Source organism: Lissotriton vulgaris, chromosome 10, assembly GCF_964263255.1.
Source record: "Lissotriton vulgaris chromosome 10, aLisVul1.2, whole genome shotgun sequence".
In the NCBI taxonomy this organism is placed as follows: domain Eukaryota; kingdom Metazoa; phylum Chordata; class Amphibia; order Caudata; family Salamandridae; genus Lissotriton; species Lissotriton vulgaris.
In genome coordinates, this window is record NC_141698.1 from 981,137,229 (window position 1) to 981,164,794 (window position 27,566).

At 45.6% G+C, this 27,566-nt stretch overlaps 1 protein-coding gene across 1 annotated transcript in view; it reads left to right on the forward strand.

The window, feature by feature from the left end:
- Positions 1 to 20,016: 20,016 nt before the first annotated feature.
- Positions 20,017 to 27,566, forward strand: part of THSD7A (thrombospondin type 1 domain containing 7A) — a 959,544-nt gene continuing 951,994 nt past the window's right edge. The window contains exon 1 of the mRNA XM_086941983.1: positions 20,017 to 20,491. Within this exon, the coding sequence (XP_086798109.1) occupies positions 20,335 to 20,491 (157 nt within the window). The 5' untranslated portion in view covers positions 20,017 to 20,334. The remainder of the gene's footprint in view (positions 20,492 to 27,566) is intronic.

Here is a 27,566-nt window from a genome sequence, read left to right on the forward strand (position 1 = left end):
GGCTGGTGTGGAGATGTACATCAAAATGAAAAACTAATCTACTGTAAATTATTGGCATAGGCGCATTGGACCTACCCATTTAAAATATGCTCAGTTTTGGAACTTAAAACTAGAATGAGTTTATTCCAATGGTCCTGGAATAGCTATATATCTAAGCTACAGAGAGGCTGCTAAAATATTGCAAGTACAGACCCATCAATCTTAAAAAACCTAAATTGGTGTTAATTATTGACATAATTTTTACAACTTGAAGTATATTTTGCTTTAAATACTTGGATCAAATTTGATTTTTTTTTTGATTTGGTCATTTTGTTTAGAAGCTATAAAAACACAATGTTCATATTTTTTCTGGTAGAAGGACATTAATTTGAATATTTAACAATCTTGGGTCAGGGATACACACCAATTAGCTTGGTCTACAGGTCCAATTGAAAGTTCCTGGCAGCAGTCAGTTGTCACCTGTTGCTAGGTAAACAGCAGGGATACAGCACCATGTTTCAGAGATTAACACTCTTGAGCATGGAAGGTGCGAATGACCAATGTTATTCATTCCAATTCCATTTTCACAGGATAAAACTTGCCAAATTTCCAAGTTGGGGAAATCTGCAGGATGGGTTGCTTGTTCCTTTTACAGACATATGAATGATGGAGCAGGGTTTTCGCGAAATAGAATTTGCTCAGATTGAACTCCTCCCTGTGTGGATTATTAACAAAATGGTGTGAAAATGAACAGTGCAAAACTAAAAAGGAGGAAGATGAAAACTGCTCAGGTGTGTGCTGGGAGAAATGAGTGTCTTTTAGTACTTTTGTAGTAGGCCGCAAATGCACCCGATTAATGCAGAAATAACAGCCAAAAGCCACAAGTTTATTTTTCACTAACTGTTTGAAAATAATGTACATAACGTAAGAAAATGCAAGCAAAGCATTTATAGAGCATTATTAGTGGAGTTTTGTAAAATTACATCGATAATCACATGTGTGTTTTCCCTAGGGAGTATTTTACTGTTCGGTAGAGAAGGCCTCAAGAGTCTTTTTAGGTTTAATTTGCTTATTAGAACGTAGACTGCAAAAATATGTAATCTGTCCTGCATGAGTTCCTGATGATGGCAAAGGTTGTGTGGAGGAAACAATGAACATTATGAATGGAACTTCCTTGCCGAGTGGAGTCTGTGGACACTTGTACTACAAGATTGATACATTAGCGATGGAGAAATGTGCAATCCGCGGAAGAGATTATCTGAGTTTCCTCTGTTGAAGGTTGAAGGTTGATGATGATAGTGGTCTAAAGACAAAGGAACTTTTGAAAAGTTAAGCACATTGAAAGTGGAGTGACTAGACACCCCCTAGATTCAAGAATTTTCCATTTGATGATACATGGGGGGTTGGATAAGGGTACAACTATTAGTACTGAAAAGGTTGGGTGTGGGTGCATGTTCATTCTTTATCTACTTTGCATGAGGAGAGAGCTGTGTTGCTGTTTCTTAACTTAACAGAATTACTGTTTTCTGCTGATCCTGACTCTTTGACTTTGCTCCTCATACCTTCATGAGGATGCCCCAGCTTACTCTCTCAGCCGGAGAGTAGCTTTTTCCAGAATTCTAGTATTTTTGCACAATAGATTCCTATGATATTCTGATTTTGCATTAATCTTAGTTGCAAATGTCTTCATTTTTTTGTCCCTTCGCCTATCCACTCTCTCACAACACGGATATTTGACAATGTATGATTGTGAATTACTATATTGTTGTTCTCTTGTGTGATGATCTATGATTCGAGCTGTATTGTACTTGATAAACATTCACATGTATATAGATAAAGCATATTGATAGGAAAACAGAGTTTGTCTATATTAAAGTCAATTGGTTATATTGAATGATTATTCCTTTATTTTGGTTCTTATTTTAGAACTCTGTCAAATCTTTGCCAATCCCTATCCACTATAAAAGATTAATCGGAGAAGAAAGAGAACCAAATAGATAATAGAAAATTGGTAAATTGTTTTAAACTCATGCAGCATGAAAGGGATTGTTAGGTATTAAATTGGGTCCAGATGACCGAAATTTCCTAATTTCCTAACGCTGGATCTTGAGCAATGTTCTCTATTTTTTGGTGGGAGTGGTTGTACCTTTAGCTTTTTTTCATTCAGAAGAACTCTGCTCCATGTGAGGATTGATGAGCCTGAAATAAAATCAAAACATGTTCCTGGGATAGTGAGTGTGTTGGTAGTTTATAATACTGGCGACTACGAAAGGTAATTATCTTCAAGGTAATAGTTGGATTTATTCATAAAGAGTCCAACACAAGCTATTTGTAGGGTGTTTAAACGACATGCAGAGGAGACACAGGACTGTAGTCAATATATTCTAGTTGGAAAATTCCCTAGAACTTTTGTCTTGAATTTTGTGTAGACATTTATTGGTGCAATTCAGGTTGAACTGGCTACACTCATCCACTATGGATACTGAGGCCTGGGTCTGCTACAGACTGCCTATGTCCTACTGATATAGACTTCTTTGTTCCTGGAAGCTGTTGTTTGCGTAGGGTCTTAGGTGGGAATTTTAGTCTGATAGTGTTAGAATCCAGTGGACCGTATTGAGTGGATCCAGTTGTTTGGCATAAAAGTTTTTATTTCTGTGAGCTGAGTGTCTGTGTTATAAAGACTCTACAAAGTGCATTCCCAGAGCAACATCACAGCAGACGTGTCCTAAAAATGTCAGAATGAATGAGAAGCAGAAAACAGTTTTACTCCTTTTAAATAATCTTGGCCAAGAGCCATATTTTGAGGTGGAACATGACTCATCCTTCAAGTTGGATAACCTGCATTGAATGATGCCAGCTGACAGCACCATATCTGTCTTGGAGTTCCCAATACCAGAAGCCTGCTGCTGATCTCAAGCGCATGCAAATCTGACTTTCTGGTGCATAGGCTCAGATAAGACCTCTGATTAGTCCCAGTCAAAGCTTTGATGCCTGTTTTGGTTTTGACCAGTGCCATGCAGTGGTACCATTTTTACTGGAAGTAAATCCAGATTTCGATCATGAATTGGTTCTGCTGAAGGTTTCTGCAGTCCATAACATTTCCTAAGTATGATGGTAAAGACCTTCACAGGACCAAACTCCACTTTGAAGCTGGATGTGTCTAGGAAACAGTGGACATTGTCACATGTTTTCATTCTTTGTGTTTTTCAAATGATATGTAATAGAGCACTTAATGACATGCAATATTATTATGCTATTAACGCCTTCCATGCTCATGACGAGCACAGCTCGTCATGAGGCACAGTGGAGCTGTGCTTATGACGAGCTGAGCTTGTCATGAACAATGGGGTTCAATCAGGATCAGCACAGGAGGGGAAAACCATTAGCAGCCAAGGTGTTAATTATCATGTTTTGAGGTTTCATCGACTGTTAATGTAATGAAGGTTGCTTATTCATTTCTAAAGTATGGTCCTCCTTTTCTTATTACTACTCCCTATACAGTTTTATACTAAGTCTGTAATTTCTTTTAAATAATGATTTTGTTTTTTGATGCAGCCCGTTTTCTTTAAAGGAAAACATGACGTGTGAAAATAAAATTAAAAATGACACAAACCTTTCTTTAGGAGCAGGCAGTGGTCCCATGGAATACTGGGCAAACACAACAAGATGATGGACTGAGTGCTGAAACTTTTCAACCACTCATCCCCAGTCACAGATCTGGGTTTATTCCATCGTTCTTTTGCTCACTATGCCACCCCAGTTTGGACCCAGCCATATGCAAATCAGTCTTTAACCTGTTCCTCATGGGAATAGTTGTGCCCTAACTGCCAGGCCAGGTGCTCCCTGGGCCCGAAACAGGCATCCTGGGATCGGTTTTGGGGTATCTCCTCTCATCAGCCAGGCTATCTGAAATCCAGTGGCATAGTGAACCATGGAATACTGTTTGTTATTAAAAATGCTTCTGTCAACATTTACAAAGGAGAAATGTCCCCTTTGGGACACCTCTTTTGCAAATAGGTTACCGCCACCTTTGAGTTGGTGGTAAAATATGCATTCATCAAGGTAATACAGACTTAGATGTAAGCTCACAGTCAGCACACAGCTACACAGAAAATGTGCCCCATAGTAACACATACTTAGTCTGAATCCCACCACCACCCCCGAAATCACTGACTCTGCTTTTCTTGTGTTCTTTTGGTGACCTGCAGCAGAAGGGATCGGGGTGCGGATTGAATGTGAACTGACAATAATAGCTGGGGAGTTCAATGGAAAAATCTTGAATGCTGTCTTGACCAACGGGGGAACCTCGCAAAAGAAGCAGCTCTTTCTATCCCAATCCCCGCATTTCCAACTAAGATATAAGCAGATAAATGAGGGAAATCACTCCTGTCTCACATCACAGCAATGAACGGAGTCATCCTAAATGGAAGTGTGGAAGGAGATATTCCTGCTGCATTCACAAGAATAGGTACTTGTAGCTCTTCCATCCTAGACTACGTAATTTGCAGTACAGACCTCTTTGAGGAAAGTACAATTGTTTAAACATTCAGTGTACACATGAAAGCAGTCATGCATTTCTGACTCTGGGAATTGAATTTTTGATGCAGTCTACCCACCCCCCATGGACTTTATGTTCTTTGAATGGTCTGGCCAACGTAACCCAAAAAACTGGACGGTTAACCTGGAACTCCAGAGCAATAAGTAAAATGAACACTACAAACTTTTCCTTACTTTTTGATCTTCCAAATAAAGAAGCCGATCCCATAACTAGTTATGAAGACATGTGGTTTTTCCCCAGGAACACACAAACAGACAAGACAAGGGTAAAAGACACCCTAAAGGAAAGAGTGCAGACCATATCTCATCAAAATTAAACAGTCTGGTCAGAATGCAATTTAAATTATTTTCTGTGGCAAGACAAATAAGATAAGAAAGTTGAAAAAATTACACCAAAAGAAAAAGAAGAAAGAACATCAAGAAAAAAAAGATCAAAACTGGGCCGACATCCAAACAGCAGTAAAACGCAAATTTAATATGCCATTTTGGAGCACTATATGCAAGCAAATGAGGATAAGGAAATCTAAGCAAAACCAAAGGGGATGATGGACGGAGTGTTGAACATTGCAAGCACTCACCCCCAGTCAACTGATCTGGGTTTAATCCATCATCATTCTTTAGCTCACATCGCCACTCCAGTTGAGACATGGCCATATGCAAATCAGTCTGAACCTGTGCCTCATGGAAACAGTCCAGCCCGAACTGCCAAGCCATGTCTTCCCTGGACTGGAAACAAGCTTCCTGGGACCGGTTTCTGGATAATCAGACTTCATCAGCCAGACTAGTTTGAATCCAGTGGGAAAGTGAGCAAGGGACCCATGTGTGGGCATACCCTGCCAACTTAGGGTGAACAAAGCAAAACCATAGGGGATGATGGACGTCGTGTTAAACATTGCAAGCACTCACCCCCAGTCAACTGATCTAGGTTTAATCCATCATCATTCTTTAGCTCACTCCGCCACCCCAGTTCAGACATGGCCATAAGCAAGTCAGTCTGACCCTGTGCCTCATGGGAACAGTCCAGCCCGAACTTCCAAGCCATGTCTTCCCTGGACCGTTACGTCGGGGAATACCCTGCCAACTTAGGGTGAACAAAGCAAAACCATAGGGGACGATGGACGTAGTGTTAAACATTGCAAGCACTCACCCCCAGTCAACTGATCTGGGTTTAATACATCATCATTCTTTAGCTCACTCCGCCACCCCAGTTCAGACATGGCCATCAGCAAATCAGTCTGACCCCGTGCCTCATGGGAACAGTCCACCCGAACTGCCAAGCAATATCTTCCCTGGACCGGAAACAAGCAGCCTGTGACCGGTTTCTTGCTAATCAGCCATCATCAGCCAGGCTAGTTTGAATCCAGTGGCAAAGTGAGCAAGAGTAAGAGACCCACGTCTGGGCATACCCTGCCAACTAAGGGCGAACAAAGCAAAACCAAAGAGGATAAGGAAATCTGTACAAGCAGCGCCAGTCTATTCATCTGACTTGGGAAAACACATTCTCAATTTGTATAAATCTAATTTACAGCACTTGAAGTCATCTAGCCAGTAGCCTCATAGGAAGCACTAATTTAATTGGCACATTTTAGCTCGAACGTCTAAAAAGATCGCAATCTTCATAAAAGCTGCAAGATAATCTGCTGTAATGGGACCAGACAACATTCCGATCAAAGTTCTTCAATCAGATCCCAACGTATGGAGCAAATTCTTAATTCCTCTTTTTCAATAATGTTTTTCAACCGGAAAAAATCCAAAATCTTGGCGGGGGGAATTGTGGTTCCTCTTCCAAAAAAAACTCTAGGTCGATCCAAAACAACTATTGTCAAATTATCCTGCTAGATGCCACTAGGAAGATCTTTGCAGCCTGTGTCTAAGACCATTTTAAGGACTGGGCATTCTCGAGTGGAGTGATACCTATGACGCAGACTGGCTTCTGTCCAAAACATTCAGTAACGGACAACATTGCAGTCCTTCGAACAGACCTCAACAAGTATGTAGTGCTAAAATCACAAATAGTTTACTGTGCTTTTATTGATTTTACTACCGCTTTTGATAGTGTGGACAGGCCATGTCTATGAAAGAAGTTAGAGAGGCTTGGGATTCCTCATGACCTTCCACAATAATCATATCTCTACACATGGCAACATGGTGAAGAGTTCAATTGGGGGGAGAAATGTGCTTCACCTGATCTATTTCCACGATGAACGATTTGAAACAGGGCTGTCTCCTCGCCCCCTTGCTATTCTCCCTCTACATTAACAACCTCCCGGGGTACTTTCTTCACATTAACAATTTCCCACCAAAACTAGCACAAAGTGATATCTATCGCTTATTGTATGCTGATGATATTGTTATATTAGATCGTACACCAATTGGTCTACAAAGAAATTTAAATGAATTAAATCGATATGCAAAAGAAAACTTTTTCAACTCTAACATTTCAAAAAACAAAGTTTTGCCCTTTAGAGGGAAAAAGCAATTCCGTCCTTTTATTTGGTATTTGGGAGTTAAACCAATCGAGACCATGAAAAAATACACTTACCTGGGCAGAATTTTCTCCCAAACTCTAAAACACTCCCCATCTCCAACACATAGGACGAAAAGCAGATGCCCACGTTGGGCCATTGCAGAGGCTTTAGTCTTCTACCGGGAATAGACACTTTCAACCCCTGCTTGAGGTCTACTCTATGAAAATTCCACTATTTTATCCTTTGCCCTTGAATACATACAGATTAAAACCTGGCAACCAGTAAAAGTGAAAGAAGGGAACATCCTAAGGAAACTGTTAAAAGTTAACCAATCAGTCCCACACAAGCACTACGCCTTGAGTTTTCTTTAGTGAGCACATACGCTAGAGCTACCTCTAAAATAATAAGATGGGCCTGCAACCTGTTACACGCTGATCCTGGAACTTTAAGACATGTTTTAAAATTGGAGACTTTTAGAGTAGAGTCGTCTCCGTATACTTTAAACAGGAATCTTAATATAGCTCTTGACGCATCTCAATGCACAGTAGCACTTTTGCAGGCCTGGACACGTGCACACTTGAAGTTCTTTTTTAAAAACTTGACACCAAGAATAAGCTTTGAACTAGACATTGAACATTGCACTCATGAAAACACTACAAACAATGCATGAAACGCATAGAATTTGAGTCCCCAGGGCATTATTTCCGTTTTTAGTTGGAGCATAAAGTTCGACACTGTAACTTTCTATTGTGACTAGGAATCCTCCCCTTAAAAGTTAATACCTCCATGTTAAAAGGGGTTCAAAGACAACCAGTAACCAAAGACCCCTTTATGTTGCCCGGCGGTGTCGCCTCTATGACCCATCAATATTAATCAATGAAGAAGCAGGCGCTGGAGACTGGAAGGCAGGAAACGAGGATTTTATTCTCTCCGGAGGAGAACACATCAATTCAGACAGCAAGTATCGTCACGAGGTGCTCTAACCACATCTCTGAGGCCTGGCCTCTTATACTAGGGTTTATGACCTTTATTGCACGTAACACATTCTCGCAACACTTTGATATTTGAAAGAACATCCTCGGAATCTCCCCTTCAGGCCCGTTCCCACATACATTTACAGTTGAATTCCCCACCCCGGTCACAACAGGTGATGATTGTCGCGCAGCAGGGCATTCCGCCGATTCACGGAATGCGTGGAGTTGATCGGATCTCATAGGGTGGGGGCTTTGATCGGCTCGAGGGTCTTTTGATGGGGAGGGGAAGCTTCCTACTGTACGGGGTAATAAACAGTATCCGCAGGGCCAGGTGGCGGCCTGGGAACAAGGAAGACAAACGGGGACACAGGGAAAGGGGGTTTGCATCAAAAGGATCTGAGACCATGAAAGGAATGAAGGGAGGTGTCGCGCTGGGAACAGGATGGGATTCTGTGGCGGAGCTGTGCTGAAGAGGGGTTTATGACCCAAGGCATGAGAGAGCGGGGGTTGTCAGCGTGCGGGGGATGCTTGCGAGGTTAGGAGAGAGAGAGACGCGCTGGCTATCAGCGAGGGGCAGGGAGGCCATGGTGTTTAAAATGGCTGCTGCTTATGCGCAAGGCATGTGAGAGTGGGAATGACCGGTGCGTGGGGGTCTTTCGTGAGGGTGATTCTGATCGTAACGGCTAAAATATGGCGGATGTGCATGACGAAAAGTGTGGCATCGGAAAAAGGCAAGATGGCGTAGATAATGTTCACCAAACTGTATTAATTTTCCACAGTCCTCCCTTTAACATTTCCAAGACATCTTGCTGGCCTATTTCCTATCTATACCTATTGCAGCGGTCATAAGTAAGGGAGAGGGGACTTAGGCAAAAGAACTGTACATAAACATCACATTATAAACATCACATTGAAAAATCTCATCATCTAGTAGGCGGGTTCATCGTTAAGTTGGTTGCAGAAAAAGTCATAGTACTGCAATATCAGACTAGAATTATGTAGCGAGGGCGTTGGGTACAGATCATAGATACTTATAGTCATTTGGAATAGGAACTGGTAAGTTATCATATAAGTAAGTCCTTTTTGTACTCGGCGGGAGCATAGTCAGTCCAATGGTGGTTGGGAGAGAAATGAGATATAATAAAAATAAAAATCAGAGTTCTCAGTGTCTTTGTCGTCTTCTGTTGGCACTGTTAAGCACCTGGATTACAATTCGTTCTGTCAACAGGAATGTTCATGTGGATTGAGTCGTTGGAGGTCTGCGGGCAGGGGTACATTTTGTTTTGTTTCGCCAGACCTCATAGGAGAAATGCGTTACGGTTTTGGAGCAGGTGCATTTTCTTCCGTAACCCAGAGCATAGTTATTAGGAGGCAGAAAAAGGATTGTGATGAAAAGTGCAATTGTCTTTGAGTTGTGGGGTCTGTTTGTTTCTTGAGTCTCTGTGGTGAGTATTTCCTGTTGCTTCCATCATCATCGAGGCGTTCAGCAGCGGGTAGAACCACATACTTCGTTCATCTTCTCTTTAGGGGCGACCCTTGGTGGAGTTCTAGGTCACCGTTCTGAGATTAACATAGTTTGTGGTCTACTTAGTCGGAGCTCCCTCCCTTTTGACGCAGGGAATACCCTTCTCTGGATAGCTCAGTAGGATTTGGAGGAACTTGGAAGTTCAGGTGGAAAGGTGTGTGTGTGAACAGTCCTTATGGTAGGTCGGAGGAGGAGGGGATGGAGCAGGGCCAAGTCGGGAACAGATCAGGGGGACGGAGAATTTGAGACAGGCGGGTCCATAACCAGGTACAGAGAGCGGGGACTTTTTGGCACACGTCGATCATAGAGCAGGGGCTTCAGGTCAGCCCTTTCCTTAGCTTTGTCTGAAACAGTGCCTCATCCTGCGACTCCTTACTGCTGTGGTCTCGCCTTGGCCTCCGTCGCTGAGGTTCCACGATCCGCAGTCAGGCCGCGTGCTCCCACATCCGGTCTCTTTCTCCTCCGACAGTGGTACCCTTAAATGAGTTCGAAAAGACAGTCTTTAGAGATTTTGCAGAAGAAGGTAATTACATAAACCTATTTCTCTCCCAACACCAAGCAACTGGGGTAAACATCCGCTACATTGAGATTTGCAGCCAACGTATAAACAATTGATGATGGGTTTGCTGGATTTCCTACAACTTCCCTTTGTGGCTAATTCTTTGGCGTTTTGTTGGTTATTACATTCATTTGTCGTGGTACGAGGTCTGGTACCCATTCATTGCATTCGTCTATTACAGTAGATGTCAGTTCTTCTGGTAGAGACCCATTTCCCTAGTACGAGTCTTGCAAGGCTAGGCCGGTCTTCAGGGCTTTGTATCTTACGGAAAAATGCAACGTGCTATTCACCATAGTCTGATAGGCATCCTTCTGAGGGATGAACATAGGCTAAACGACTCTCCATTACATCAATGCGTCCTATCTTTTAGCTAAACATCCTATTTTCAACAGGGTTTACTGCAACAAGTTCTTTCAGGTTTCGATCTAATTTTAACTTTGCACACATCTTTCTAACTTTCTATATAGATTCTCGCAACCTGGCTACTACAAAAACTCGGGGGGGCTTGCGATAATTATTAAACTTATCCTTGGGGTGGGTGGGATCTTATGGAAAACAACTAGGAACACAGCGAATTGGAGCAAGGGGCGTTTTTCAGATTCTCGTTCAGGGCAGCTGATACCAAACTGGGGCATTTTGGGAAGACGGGGGTGTCTCGATCATTTCTTACTGCTTGGGGTATGGAGACAATTTGGAATGGGGAAGGTCGCATTACCACAGACATTTTTTTTTTATTTTTTTTTTATCATAGAAGCCACTGACAAATAGCTCCCTGACTGTGGGTCAAATTTAGGGAACCTTAGTCGTCTTACCTGTCCCTTTTCTTTTGGCCAATTTAATTTTCATCCATATTTAGCAGAAAAGGAGAGGTAGTAACGTGGTATCGATACAATTTTATTTAGGACGAATTTGTGCAAATACTTGTGGTATTTGGGGCCAATCAGGAGGTGCACCAGGTTCGCCAATTAGGTGCCAGTCGCTAGGAAGAGGGAAAGTGTGGAGGGGTGAAAGAGAGAGAGAGAGAGAGAGAGAGAGAGAGAGAGAGAGAGAGAGAGAGAGAGAGTAACAATAGGCCAAATAGTACACGTGTGACATGGAGAATGACCGTGTATTGTTTGGGCTATTCAGTGCGTTACCCAACGTTAGACGTTTCGGGTCTGTGTTAGGACGTAGAAAGCATGCAGTTTTGGGACGGAAGAGCATTAGGTCAGGTACAAAAAGGTCGCGCATTGAGTAGGGCGTCTTGTTGTGTCGTCTTGCAGCGTTAGTCCGTATTCATGCATCGGGCGTGACGTGGCTCCAGATCCTTTACGATACCCTAATCGGGACTCCAATGTAACCTGCAGAGGGAAAAAGGAGGAAAAGGGAGGGGGAACAACATTCGAACACATCAAATGTACGGGCACGAAAGTCCTTTACTTACCACATACTCGTACTTATCTCCTCGGGATATAATCCCTAGGGTCTTGGTTTCTAAAGTCAAGGGGGCGGGCAGTGTGATAGGTGGTTCATGGGGGGGTTCGAGGGTGGCATTATGGATCGTGTGTAGGGAAACGCTAAAAAGAGGAATCAGAGGTGCCTAGCGCGAGGTACCTGGTTTTGTAGATGTATCTGGCCATCGGGATCCTTAAATCATTCCCAAAGCTGTGATGTTCTAAGGCATATCAGTTCTTCGGTCAACCCTGTCCCTTAGTACCTTCGACCACCATACCTTTATAACATTCTATCAATCACACCGCTTTACTTTACCCATTCTCAGAAGTCAAGGTCCTTCTTCATACGTTAGTTCCTGAGCTTAGTCGCATATTTTGGAGGCAGCGTATCATACCTTTGATTCGATTATCAATCCAGGGCCGAACAACCATTTTTCAGATAACCTTAAAAAAAGAGCAGAACGGTTGCGCACAGAAAAAGCCCTCCCACCAATTCCCACATTTACAAAAGTATGTGGTGCCTATTCATAGTTTGGAAAACCTTTATTTGCATAATCGTTCAGTACGTAAAATGTGAGAGTGCAATCATATTTTGGCCGGACATGTCGACGATGGAAGCACATACAGTAGGGGGGTTATTTTGCGGCACAAGAACATGTTAGAAAGGCCTAATTAATTATTTGCAAGTAACTAAAAACGTTTCATTGCGTGATGAGGGATCAGGGGCATTTCAGTTCATAAATGGAAACACAGTCAAGCTCATTGTAATCACATTTCCTAGATGTATACCGTGGGTGTGCATCATAAGCGACGTTATGCACCAGTTACAATAAATATCAAAATAAATCGTTCATTGAAATCAACGTTTTTACGGGACCCCTTTCAAATGTTCGTCAAGCGAACCCTCCTCCCTTTTTCATCAAGTGCGCAAAGGTTCGTATATAAATCTTAGTACATCTAGTTTCATTAGCTAAGGAACACCACGAGGCATCCGTTAGTTCCTATTGATACCGGCGCCATTTTGGGCGAGGCCGGTTTAGTCCGGAAGTAGCATCAGGGGCAAAAATGTCTCCGACGATTGGCGGTTGGACCAGGGTCCCTTTCGGCAGTTCAAAAAAACCTGTGCTAACAGAGGGGCTGGTGGTGTGGACCGTCAATCAAGAGAGGGAGGGAGGTAGAGTCTTTCTTACCGGGTCATGTTGATGTTCAGCCGGAACTTACTCGAGTTCGTTAGCCCATAATGTTCCTGGGTGGTTCAGACGGAAGCTGATGCAGACACGAGAGCACCGCCATCTTGTTGCTGTGCCGTGGTTATTTCATTAGTGATCAATGCAGCTGTTCCCCACCGGAAGCCTGAAGGGGCTGAGGGCTCTTGGGACTTTGGTAGAATCTTCAAAGTCGAGGGGATGTTTGTCGATGGTGGGGGCTTGCGCCCAGGTGGGCAAGTGCCCGAGTTGCAATTTCGGACAAAGTTACTCCAGCGGCCTAGACCCGCCTTCCGAGGGCCCAGACGCCATTTTGAGACCCTGCGGCAGCCGCCCTCCGTCGTATCTTTCAGGAGTGGAAGAAACTTCTTGTGGCGACAAAGACAGAACATCATGCTCTTGGAGCAGGACATTTTGGTTCGGGGCGCCAGGGTGCAGCAGTGGAGCCTTCATCTGGGGAGGTGAGGGAGGCTCGTCCGTGCCGCCTCCCTCTCCCGGCGCATCCCACGCCGTCCCTTTGAATCAGGGGTGCACATGATGACCACCCTACACCCCTGATTCCGACTCTTGGGGGACCATTGTACGTCCGGTGCTGCGCAAGTATGCCCGTCGGACATTGTATGTCCTGTGCTGCGGAAATATATGTGCGTCGGACATTGTAAGTTCTGTGCTGCGCAGGTATATGGCCGTCGCCCGGCTGGAGGACATCGGTGCCGGGCCAGGGCTGGGAAACCTCCTACCTGCGGAGGCGGGAGAGGCTCGTCCGCGTCGCCTCTCCCTCCCTGCCCACCCTGCATCAGTTCGATGGAGGAATTCGTGATGGCCGGACCAGGAGATACGAGGGAGGGGGTCATTTGCATCCGCCCCCTCCCTACTCGTAGCCCGGGGGACGCCATCCCTGGAAGGGTAGTATGGGAAGACCATTTCATTGCCTGCTTTGAGGAGGCTCCTGTACCTTCTCGCCGGCGATCTCTTTTGGTCTATGGCTGTTGGCAGGCCCCGCCCCACACGTGCTATGTGTTTCGGGTGGGCGGGACCGTCGAACTGTTACATTTCGAGGACTTCCGGAGTGAGCGTAATATGTTTTGTATTTCTCCTATTAGTACAGTTTGCTTTAGAGAGTGTTCTACTAGTTATTCTATTTACCGTTGGTTGTGTGTTATCTTTACCGTAATTAAATCCTAAGTTATATAACAGATGCTTGGCTTCCTTGAGTCCTTTCTCTAACGGGGGTTATTTACACTGGCCTGTAATTGTGTTTGTTTTTCAGAGTGGGGGAGCAACAGAGAGCAATCAGTCCCAGAACTCTAACATGTCGTTAAAATTGGTCTGACGAAATCTGTGCCATCGAGCATAATCAAACGGGGTGGTTCTATCTGTTCTGTCTGCACTAGTCTGATTGGTTTTTATCTCACGCTTTTTCCCTTTCTGTCGGCCTGTTCTTTCTGTCGACCCTCCGTTCTTACCTATGCTCTGTAGAGTCGGGCATTGGGCTTTCCAGTGCCTGAGACATCTACAGAAAGCACATTGGTTTTGTTTTAAATCTGTTCGTCCTGTGCATAGTGTCGGGGGATTACTTTCGGGTCGTTGTGTCCCGGGGTTGTCCTGTCGGCACATCCCTTTACACCGTTCCCTTTTCATGTCTACTCCTCGGAACTGTGCCATCGCTGGCCCTTCCCTTTGCCTACTAGACGTTTGGAGGGTGTTCTAACCAGACACTGGCTTGACGTTTCTATTTCTAGTTTCTGTTTGGTATCCTCTCTTTCTTTTATCTCTTTCTCTAGTTTCTGGGCCGCTAGGTGGGCTGCTTTCCGCAGCTCTTTTCCCAACCTACTCTCAGTTCTCTTTTTACGTTGTTCGGCTTCTTTTCGCCACATGCCGAAGCTGTCAAGCATAGTGGGCGTCGTCTTGTTTTTACCAAGGGCTGTTTCTAGTGTGTTTATTTTATCGTCTTCAAAGGATCCTATCAGTGGCCACTGACTTTCTCGATCCTTTTTCGTATATTTATGCCACAGCTGGCTATAGGCTATAGCGATTAATCCATGCTTCATGAACATGTCCTTATTAGGGGTGCCTTCCAGCGGAGCCGGATGGTTCATCTCTAATAAGCGGTCCGGGCTAAACAGGCTACTAACCAGTGGGGAGAAGACAGGCATGACGGATCACAATGGGGATAATAGTCAGCACTACCTATCTTATCACTGCGTGCAAAGACTAGACAGAATATTTCTATTCTACGTTGTTTGCAGGCAATGAATACCTCATGAACCAATCTTGAGCAATCAATGTTAGGTCAAAAATAAAAAATCAATATGGTCAATGGGGAGAATAAGTAGGCTCGCAAAGGTCCGCGTCACCTACCCTTTCACTATCTGCAAAGAGGGGACCTATTCTTCCCTGTTTGCAGACAGAGAATCTCCAGAAAACAATCTATAACAGTTAATCAATGGGGGAGGGGCAATTGTTCAGTGGGGGAGAAAGATAGGTCCGACGGATGCGTACCTATCCTTCACTGTTTATAAAGGGAGAGCCTGTTGTTTCTCTGTTTGCAGACAGTGAATCTCCAAATAAATTAACAAAAAGTAATACTAGTATTTTCTCATCAATTATCAATCACTTTCGCAATTCGTCGTGTTTACACGACCTTACCCGGACCGCATGGACAGTTTCTTGTCTTCCGAATCCAGCGCCCGATCGTCCTCTTCTCTTCGTACTCCTCGTGGCACTCCTGATGGTTCCCAGTCAGGACCGCAGATCACTCGAGAGAGGTCTGTTCGGAACCAGTGAAGTTCGGATGATCGGCTGTCAGACGAGGGTCTATCGGACAGGGTACCTTCCGATCGTTGCAGTCGTTCACTCTGTCGTCAGGACCTCTCCCACTGGATCCACGAGTCGCTGATGGGCCCCACGCTTGGGACGCCAATTGTTAAAAGGGGTTCAAAGACAACCAGTAACCAAAGACCCCTTTATGTTGCCCGGCGGTGTCGCCTCTATGACCCATCAATATTAATCAATGAAGAAGCAGGCGCTGGAGACTGGAAGGCAGGAAACGAGGATTTTATTCTCTCCGGAGGAGAACACATCAATTCAGACAGCAAGTATCGTCACGAGGTGCTCTAACCACATCTCTGAGGCCTGGCCTCTTATACTAGGGTTTATGACCTTTATTGCACGTAACACATTCTCGCAACACTTTGATATTTGAAAGAACATCCTCGGAATCTCCCCTTCAGGCCCGTTCCCACATACATTTACAGTTGAATTCCCCACCCCGGTCACAACAGGTGATGATTGTCGCGCAGCAGGGCATTCCGCCGATTCACGGAATGCGTGGAGTTGATCGGATCTCATAGGGTGGGGGCTTTGATCGGCTCGAGGGTCTTTTGATGGGGAGGGGAAGCTTCCTACTGTACGGGGTAATAAACAGTATCCGCAGGGCCAGGTGGCGGCCTGGGAACAAGGAAGACAAACGGGGACACAGGGAAAGGGGGTTTGCATCAAAAGGATCTGAGACCATGAAAGGAATGAAGGGAGGTGTCGCGCTGGGAACAGGATGGGATTCTGTGGCGGAGCTGCGCTGAAGAGGGGTTTATGACCCAAGGCATGAGAGAGCGGGGGTTGTCAGCGTGCGGGGGATGCTTGCGAGGTTAGGAGAGAGAGAGACGCGCTGGCTATCAGCGAGGGGCAGGGAGGCCATGGTGTTTAAAATGGCTGCTGCTTATGCGCAAGGCATGTGAGAGTGGGAATGACCGGTGCGTGGGGGTCTTTCGTGAGGGTGATTCTGATCGTAATGGCTAAAATATGGCGGATGTGCATGACGAAAAGTGTGGCATCGGAAAAAGGCAAGATGGCGTAGATAATGTTCACCAAACTGTATTAATTTTCCACATCCACATGGAAGAACTTAGAAAACAGTTCAGGTATCTGTGACTTGTGTAATGGAGGAGAACAAGATCTCCCTCATGTATGGTCAATTTGCCCACATTCGATGTTATGCAAGTCACCTCCTAATGAATTTTGTCGGACATAATTTGTTCAAGTTTTTAAAGCTTTTTCAAAGTGTACAATTATTATTGTTTTACAACTATGTATTTTGTATTTGTCGACCTCAGTAAAGGTCTGAATCAAATTAAATAAAAACCTTTGAACCTTTGAACTGCAGTTCCACCTCAGTTTAGCAGTCATGATGCTCCAATACCCAATCAGGAACTTGCAATGGAAGAAAGTAAGAGTGGAATAATGCAATTTGCATAGCACACATACCAATTTTACTCGAAAGGAAGCAGCCCTGTATCGCAAATATTTGTTTTTTCAGGTCACTTTCTTCCCAAGAACGTTAATCAAGCCCTACGGTCCACAGTCAAGAAAGAGATCATAGTTGAGAGTTTGAGGGAGAGACGAGGGCAGCTCAACCGTGAAAGTAGGCCACAAGCCCCAGTCCACCATTAAATGGCTTCCCAGTTTCCCAATTTGAGACAGGGGAACTGGCTGAATGAGTCAGTACGCGTCCCAGTCTGGCAGCAGCACCGGGTAGGATACAGACGGTCCTTTTTGCCGTGAACCGACACTACACTTAGTGTCTAGCTCTACCAGAACTGGATGCCATGTATCCCTGACTCAACTAGGGTTGGGGTTAGATCTACCAGTGCCACTTTTTAGGGTGCTGTATAGGCGGTCACACTTACACCTCGATGAGGCTTGACCACTACCAAAAAGTGTAGGTAGATCATTTTAATTTTGGTCCTGAGGAATTGCCATAATTAGATAATAGGCAAGAAACATGTTGACTTTTTATAATAGCACACATTCCCACATACCTTAAAGTGGGAGGGTGCGTTCTTGAGTTTTTTAATCAGGGTAGTGACCACACCTCATTAAAATTGTTTTGAGTGGACCACTATTCCATGTTTTAACCCACGTTTACACCATTTCTACACCTACACTCTCACTACACATTAGGGCCCTCACACGCACTGCACCCAACGGCTATAAAGGAAAAAAGATCTCCGCCAAGTAGGCCCCTTCCTGGGCACCTGATCGGGTATTGCAGCGCCGACCGGAGTAGGAGCAGACCCAATGACGAAGCAAGACACCTGCTTGTTGGGTGTGTGAGGGTCTCCTTCCGAATAGGAGACATCCCCTCTCCTGATTTCGCATTTACCCACACACTAGGGTCCCCTAACCCTCACCTGCCTATTTCTTTAGGAACGTCATACCTTTTCTAGTTACATGAGTCAGTACATGCACATACATTTCCATACTCAGCGTATTCAAGAAGGGTCAATGCAGTTTGCCAGCTTTATATTGGGCATGCAGACAAAATTCGACAACCATAACTGCTATGCAAACTATGCTTAAATGAGAACATATATGCATGTTTGGCCCAAGGGAGTCTAAAGCATTGCATATAGGGGCTCTTCAAAGGGCATAATCATTCATTATGTTTGCAGAATTTACCTTGTTTCTCCCATTTCACTGTCATCGGCTTCACCCTGAATGAGCACATACTTTCGAATTGTGCAATGATGAATAGAGACACGGACCTGCTGCTGTAAATCAGCACACAGTGTGGTTATTTCAGCCAAAAACCAGCGATTTTAACAGCAGGAGGCAAGCATTTATTTTTAGACTGGATTCCCCGGGGAGTCAATCATATGGTCTGGTCAAAAGGGCTTTCCCATTTTGAGGATTTGATGAATTTAAGGTTATGGCTCGCTGCCCTGTGGTGAGCCAAAATGTGATGTTTTGGGAGAAAAAAAAGATGGCAGGCACCAGATCTGGTGACACTTAGTTTTGGGGGAGGGGCGCCAGTGCCACGTACTATTGGAGGACGCTATACATTTGTCAGGCTGGTGGTATCCTGCGTGTCCCTTATCAACTCATAATCCCCTGATCGTTGCCTGTTTTTTCAATAGCCGAGGAGCGGTAATCCACACTTGCTGATCTCTCTTAATCACAGCCTGACGGTGCTGGGCTGCGTGAGCCTTTAATTCCCTCTTAGAGGCCGCGTCACGGAGTGCAAAGTAAACAAAGATGCATTTGCAACCTCCAACCTGCTAATTTCCTCTGAAGTCAGAATTTTTCCAACCAACAGTCGGGGTCTGGGCGATAATTCGATCAAGACCGCCTTTAATCGAACTAGGCTTGTGGGAGCGGCCTGGGCGCGAGGAAGGTTCCTCCACGCGCCCGGCATCCCAGGGGACACACGCGGCCGGCTTCTGCTTTCAACACCAATGCTTCATCACTCCGACGCGTCCATTTGTGATGACAATGCCTCTTGTGAACGGCGACACTGCCCCCACTCCAGCCACGCTCCTGGTGACCTCACAGACTGGACGCTTGCCTTCTTTTGTTGATGTGTTGTCTCTCTTAAGTAGGCCACGAGACCCGCATTGTGGAAATTGTGGACCACACACACAAAATATGCACTAGTCCTCCTACCTCCACAGTCGTTTTCCTGTTTTATTTCAAAACGTCTTTTCCGAGTTCCTGCTATCCTATTCAGTGAAACCTTGCTGTTTCTGTCAAACGCACCAACTTCCTTCATAAGGGGGTATTTTTGAGTTGACTGGGTTTCTTTTTTGGCTGTCTTTTATATTAAAAGCCCATACCTCCTATTTCGAAGCACCAGGCAGAACAGCTACCGGCTCTCCAGACCAATGGCACGTTTTTGCTGCTGAATATTTTTTTCTCCCATCCTGTGTTTGAGGCCAGCAAATTACCGACAGAGGCTCAAAGCCCCCCCGCAGCTTGTCATTTTGTTACTCGTTTCACCTTTGTTCATTCTCTTGTATACAGTGTCTGGCTATAGGATTATTTTTGTACACTGCAGAAAAACATTTGTTTATAAGGCTTGAGGTTTGCAACATCCTCCTTTGGAACGGAAGAAGTTTCTCCGAATATGTTGATTCTTTAAGATGCAGTCTGTTAAAAAAACAAAAATCCAGCACTTACATGCACCCTGGCACTTAATTAAGTCTATCAATATTAATGTGCTTTTTAACGCCTGTTTGTCTTGTATTAGCAAATGTATAATGTACACGTTTATGTATGCATTGGCTTATTTCTTTATGTAAGCACGTCTCTGGTGATATTTCCTTTAGGCGTGTAATCAGCGTGCCTTTGAGGTAATATTGCTGTAATGATGAAATTACACATCCCGACTGCCCTGGGTTTGCATAATTTAGTAAAGGCTGTCCCTGTCCTCGCTCCTGTCTCTCTCTCTCGCTCTCCCTCTCCCTGTCTCTCCATCTGGTGTAGATTACCGCAGCTCCCTCCCGGAGCAGGCTAACCTGCTCAGTCAGCTGGAGCCCCCTGCGGACAGCTGTCTCGCTGAGCTGATAGGAGGCTGCCTGCCATCCTGCGCTGGATGGATGGGAGAGGAGCCGGGCCAGCAGCGAGGACCAGGGCGAACCGCAGCAGCAGAGGCAGGAACAGCAGGAAAGGGGTCTATTGTTCCTGGGCGTTAGACAGAGCCTCCTCCCTGGCTGTTATGCACAATAGCAGGAAAAGCGCTTCGCCTCTCTGCCCCTCCAGAAGACGCCCCGAGGAGGACGGATTGCTTGACTGAGGTGTATTTTTGTTTTCTGTCGCGTTGACGGCGGGCCCGGGAGCTGCCCGCGGACGGTCTGGGGATGGCCGAGAAAGGCGCCGCTTCATCCCGTCGCTGGCAGGGGGTCGGCATCCTTGCCCCATGCACCGGAGTGCTCATGGTTTTGTTGTTTGGAATCTGGGGAGTCAAGGCGCAGAGTGAGCCGGACAGCAGGGCTGTGATGTATGTGTGGAAGACTGGTGAGTAAACACAAGTTTATAAGTAATGTATGGCACGTTCCATCTCTGCGCACACCGCCCGTACTGCGCTGCGCTTCGGATTCGAATGTATCCTCGAATGAGCAGGGTTGCATGCGCAGAGCATAGTTTGGCATGTTCAATGGAACTGCACATACCAACCAGACGTGTGCCTCATATGATCAAGCAACGAGGCATGTTGTGTTTCTGGCGGCGAAGGTGGGGGTGGGGGGTCATTCTTTAAGCTGGCATGCAGCCTGTGACAGGGCAGGGCACCTTGTTTCAAGCACAGACCCTGCAGTAGTGCACACACTGCGCACGAGTGTGTACACAGGTGCATGTGTGTTCGGGCAGAGTGTGCCACTGGTCTCCAATGGTGTTATCTAGCGCCTGCTTTATGTTGGTGGGCACTACCACATTAAGAAGGGGCGTGCAGAAGAGCCAGAGCGCTGCCAATGCGACACCCACAATGCCCAAATGTGCCCAGTCCAGGATTCAAAACTATTTGAATTAAATCATTTAGTCCGAGGGAACTTTTCTTATCACATGCATGAATGTGAGTTTTACACCAGTCCGCCTCTACCCAGGTTCATTCAAGGCACGCGTGTGCGGAGGTCAGTGGGCAGAAAACGCAGTGCACTAATAACGTGAAAGTGGCATAAACGGCCCCTTCGTCATTATGAGTGATGTCACTGCACCAGTGACGGAGCAAGGGTCCCAAGGGCCCCCAGTGCAAGAAATTAAAAGGCCCTCTGACTGTTGGTTAGCTCTTCGAATGGGCCCCGAGCTTGGGCGCCACTGCACCTGCTGCACCACTGGTGGCCTGGCCCCTGCGCACCGCATTGCTGCTCCGCACCGGTCTGTGATCTCGCGACAGTCTGTCTCCGCGGGTGTCAGATGCCTCAGACAGGGCAGCTCTCAGCACCAGTCGCCGAGGGCTGCCAGCCGGGCAGATGTTGCGAGTGTCCACTCCTCCCTGGCATGGAACCCGGACTCATGCATATTCAGAATGTGCGCCGTGAACAGATGCGGTCCCTCCCTCCCGCGCGCTCTCCGCGAGCCTGAGTGTGCTTGCAGCCTCGCGCAAGGTCATTCCTAGGAGACTTTATTGTCTCTTTTGTACACCTGGCAGGCGGCGAAACGTCCATATGTGGCTTCAAAAGAAGGCAGTGCGCGCTCACTCGGGCTATCAATTCAAAAATGGCTTTTGATAAGCCCGCACTGACATTTCGGAGTCAGTCTTGGGGGAAAACGTTGGCATTTCAGACACGACAGCCGCAGCCTCATCCATAAAAGAGATGTTCATCTATCGGAGGCGGAATAAAACGTGTCAGGAAAGAGTGGGTCAGCCCGGGCCCCAGAGCCCCTGGCCTTCTGCCACCCGGAGAGATCAATGTACAATTACACTGAAATCCAGATATTTTTAAGAGGCCGCTGCTGCTATCCCCAGCTCAGGGAGCAGATTAAGGGGGCGTTTATGTACACCAGAGACAAAACCCCTGCGTAATACGAGGGAAAGTGAATGTGTGGAAAAGGCATCTGTTCCCATAAGGGCATTAGGCTCGGAGAGCGCGGGGGGCGTGGCATCGAAGCGCAAACCTGGCGTCCCTTGGAGAAGTTACTCAAGTCTACATAAGTCTACGTCATTGAACGCGTGCGCCATGGCACCAGAGCATCTCCCTAACTGTTCTCCCAACCCCCCCATATATGTATATAAATACATCCATCAATTCACCCATCCATCAATTCATCCATCCGACTATCCATCTGTCCGTCATCTATCTATCTATCTATCTATCTATCTATCTATCTATCTATCTATCTATCTATCTATCTATCTATCTATCTATCTATCTATCTATCTATCTATCCATCCATCCATCCATCCATCCATCCATCCATCCATCCATCCATCCATCCATTCACACACACAACGTGCATGCTTCTGTCTTTTAAGGTGTGCTCCCTTGCTGCACTCAACGTGCTCCCTTGCTTACTTGCTGTAATATAAAATGTTCTCACGAAACAAGTCATTGATCAGGCTGTTTTACTGTACGAAAAATATAGTATATGGTTCAGTCACAACGCCCACTGTTCGCCGGAGTGTGTGTGGGGGTGGGTCGAGGGGTCGGGAGCGGTGGGGGAGGGGGGGCTGTGGTTGGCATCAGACAGAGCAGTTGAACCACAAACATACGTTCACTCCGTTGGCCCTTAGGATGCTCGGCAGCGCCACGAGCCATTGTTTAGCAGATCAGAGCTGACATTTCCGGTGGGCGGAGGATGGGCTAGAGGACACATCTACGCCAAGGAGTCTGTTTTATAGGTGGCCTTTGGCACGCTCTCTGCACGCTTGGGAGCTCCTAGCACATATGCACAAGATGACCGGAAGAACACCCTTCCGTGCACTAACACGGCAGCTGTGTCACTCAGTGCCGGGCTCTTGTGAGACACCGAGTCCTGTGGTGTGGTGGGGGGCCTGGTCCTTTTTTTTTTCCCCCACAACATTAATTAATTTGCAACATTCATTAATTTGTCTTCAAGGCACGTGTCGTCGTGAGGGGTGTGATGTCGACCTAGTTAAGTCTAAAAACCGGAACACGTGAGGCTTTATTACTCTATAGTGGACCGAGGAAATTACTGTGCACGAACGGAACAATGCACAGGCTTTCGACGTCACAAAGGCTCCATTGTGTCACTGTCATCTAAAGCAGTCTATGTTTTAAATGCCTATATTGCAGGATTCTAGGCCGTGATTTATAATTTGTCCGATTAAAGTTATCAGAAGAAATTTAGAGCGCCTTGAGGCGTGTTGACTTATTTTTATGATCAAACGCTATATATTCAAGCATGAATGGCCATGCAGATGTTTGTGATTTCATGTGGCGCTACTCAATGTCCTTTAGTGACAGGCTCTGATTGTGAGAGTGTCTGCAAAAGTGGGGGTTCCTCTACTTCTTGTGAGCAAGAGCTTTGACATTCAAAATATGTCTTTGTCTTCGAAAAGGAAGCATTGAGCAGAAGAAAACTTTCAGAGTCTGAGGCGCGCTCACGTCTCTGCAGTGCACCCGCATACATCAGACCTGAGACTCCCTGGAGCCATAGATGTGCTTGAAGTGCCCAAATGACTTCAGAAGTTGCAGGTTATTTTGGTAAAATGATTGCTGGTTTTTTTCTGTTATGATGTTTTGCGGACTTTAAGTAATGAATCTGAGTGCACTTGCAGTATTGTTCTTCTACAACCAACATGTAAATTTCCACACTTTAACCCCTCCCCTGCTGATGACGGAACCGCTCCGTCATCAGCTACAGTTGGGCTGTGCTGATGACGGAGCGGTTCCGTCATGGCCCGGCCGCCGCGCCTGCGCGGCGCTGATTTCACGCCTGGGCGGCGCTGATTTCACGCCTGCGCGGCAGTTTTAATGAGCGGGGCGGGTCATGACGTAACCACTCCGTCACCAGCACAGCTCAACTGTAGCTGGTGACGGAGCGGTTCTGTCACCAGCATGTGGCGGCCGCCCCGCCCCTTTAGCGCTGCGGCGGAATAGCCGCCGCAGCGAAAGGGTTAAGGACTCGGGGGCTTATTTACAAGGCCCTTGCTCCACCACTGTGTTACTTTTTTTTGGTGCAGCGGCCGAGCAAGCAGTGTGCCACACTGCTCCATAGCTACAAGCTGACACATTGGGCCCAATGTGTCCTTTTTTAGAGCCCTGTGTCACATTATACCAGCGTTAGGTATAATGTATGCAGGGTAGATGTTCCAATGTCAAAAGCCACATAGAAGTGGCACAGTGAAATTTATAACGTTTCACCCGGTCATTCTACCCGTGCTCAGACAAGGCGTAAGGAATGACACAGGGCTTTTACAATGATAATCGCCTACTTGTTCTGACGCGTTGCTGAAGTTGTGGCAATTTTACGATCAACTCCAGCAATGCGTAATTTTTGTGCCAACAGATGCGTCAGAATTTCTGACTCATCTGTTAATCCTTGAGCCATGGACCCCTGTATTGTAAATACAGTGCACCCATGGTGTCAGAAGGGCATTTGTCACAGGCGCAAGGAAACTGATGCATCAATGCTGATGCGTCAGATTCTTGTAAATGAGGCCCTCAGTTCACAAAGAGGGGAGACAACATGCCCCATGCCCGCGGTTTCACGCATGTGGCTCATCGTGGAGAAATTTCACTGCATGGGCCTTAAAACACCCATGAACTGTAGTAAAAAAGGATTACATTTTTACTGCTTAATTAGATTGCATATGGTTGGGTCCAAACTGGAGTGGTGTAGTGAGCACCAGAACAATGGATTTAACTCAGATCTGTTGACTGGGGGTGAGTGGTTAAAAAGCTTCAGCACTCAGTCCATCAAATTGGTGTGTTTGGTAGGATTACATAGGTTCACATTGTGTCTGCGGATGTAGAGCTTCCTGAAGAGATGTCTGTTCAAACTCCTCTTGGAATAGCAGAAAGGTATAAGGCAGTGTGATGCTGATAGGATGTGGTTCTGGATCCTGGATATGTGGATAGAGAAGGCCTGACTTTCTTCATCTTCAGTCTGAAGGTGTGGCTACTTTCTCTTCCAGGCATGCTAAGGTACCAATTTTAAGGCCCTGTAAGCGATGCTGCTGGTTTTGAAGGTGACTTGCAGGTGTTGCAAAAGCTTTATTTTTTGACATTTCTAAAGAGAAACAAATTAAATTTGAAACAAATGTATTACAAATATACATCATTTTAAATGCGTACGCATGATTACTGTTTTGTAATATACTGATAAATGGCCGTTATAATTCCATTTGTGGCATACAAATCATTAGACAGAAGGAACGCTTTATTACAGTGGGAGGAAAATGATACATTCATCTAAAAGGTTCATGAATATATATTGAACAATATCAACGACGAAGCATCAGAAACCGACAAAAAGTTAATAGCATCTTTTTATTCAAGCAACTCTTGAAATGACTAATGTTGTAATATTAATCACAAAATAGTTGGAGGGGATCATAACTTATGACTACAATCATGCAAATCAATAGATCGCAGGACTGCTAGTACTCACCTGATTAGGTCGGTGTAGAAGATTGACCTAATATTGTAATTTGTGCTTTAGGTGAACACCTATAATACCTTATAAGAAATTCTCCTCAGAGCTGTACTTTGGGATGCCGGTGTTAATGTTAACAACTCAAACAGTAGTGAATGTATTGGAATACACATTGCTTAGTCCAAACCATGTTTAAATAACAATAGTAGCAAACTCTGGATTAGTTATGCTAAAGTGAAGCAAGTGGATTATGCTGCTCCGGTGTTAGCATTAGTCCTGGTGAACAAGGTTCCTTGATGTCTAGAAGTTTTCTTGTAGACCAGTTATAGTCTTCTGATGGAAGACTCTTGTCTCAATGCACCACAATTTCAGCTAGACTCAAATGAAGATTACATGTTTGTTTTGGCTGTTTTGTAGCGTGACATGGCCGAAAGGCATTGGGCCATTTTACTATAGAATCCAAGAACGCTGCACAGTTTTGCTTCAGGAACAGTAAGTGCTTTTCCCAGATTCACAGGATGTTGAGCCAAGGCTGGACCTCAAGCTTGGTCTAACATGTTTAGAGGCCAGGAACATTAGCCAATAGGCCACATCTTGTCCCCAACACAATGAAGACCCTTTGATGCCAGGAGAAAGTTCATTCCAGTAGAACATTATTTCCTAAGGCTGAAGTACACAACACACATAGTTGTCAAATGCTTTTTGTGGCTTAGTTCATTTGGCTTTTCAGTTGTGTATTTCACATTGCTCACATCTCTTCTGCTGTCCTTGGTCAGAGGCCTAAGCAGGGGAGTTCTCCCAGGCCACACATCAACGGTACAGAAACCCTCAGTGGAGAGTCCTGCTCAGATGAAATTTCTCGAAGTGGAATTTTATCCGAGCAGTGAATCATATTTTTTGGATTCACTGCAGAGCTTATCACACATTGCTTTTGTACAGTTGTGATCAAGCATTTGAACGTTTGTGGATTTCTGGCCCTACATCCTTCATCTTCAGACTTGAAGAGTCTAAATGTACCATTTAACGTGCAGATGGTGGCCGGCCCAGTTCGTGGGTGGCAGGGTGGATGCGGAAGGGTCATAGGGAGGAGGGCCACTTTGTAAATAAAAGTAAATAAATAAACACCTGCCTTACCGCAGGATCCAGCATCTCTGCTCCTGTTCTCCTCCGTCGGACTCCCGGAACAGGAAGCACAGCCAGCCTCCCCTGACCATTCACAGCACTGCATGCAGCATTGTGATTGGTAAGAACCAGGGCTCCCCTGACCAATCAAAATGCTGCAATGCAGTGTTGTGATTGGTCTGAGCGTCGTGGTTCGACACTCAGCCAGGGAATGGGCGCCTGGGTATGCTCTCCATGCCGGCTGCAATGCAGGTTGCGTGGAGAACAGGGAAAGTGCGCACACATGTTTGGCCGGTCACAGAGGGCCGGCCAACCAGTCATGTGCACTTAGGAGTAGGCAAACCACTCCTCCCCTGCCCAGCTCGGAGAGCAGAACAGCCCCGCCCACCTGCATAGCAGCACAGAAACATAAAATGATAATAAATCAAAGTTACTATCATTTTATGTTTTTCTTATTTGCACTGCTTAAAAGTAGTTGGGCAACGCTCCTCCACCTTTGCTGAGGGGCCGCCACTGAGCACAAAACGAGGCCAATTTCAAAGGGGATGTTGTAAAGCTCCTCCTGTAGCAGATACAAACAGAGCTTTGAGATCTAAGCTCTTCATCTAAAGATTTAATAATGCTTTTGCTGCAGAAACATTATGTACAACTACAAAGCCCAACTCCTTAGTGCTATGTCATATGGACTCCTCCAACAAGGCAGGTACTACACCTACAGCAGACAACATACCCCAGTGTTTTTCAGAACAAATCAGGAAACTGGCTCCTCTAGATCTAGCAGGTAAAACGTCAGACCAAGCCAGAAAACAAGGCAGGTGAGAATATTTTTTCATTCTTATTTCAGGTTTAATTTATTTCTAAAAGCAGTGCCCAAGGTTTGGCACATATTAACAATTTGCAGGAAAATAAGCTT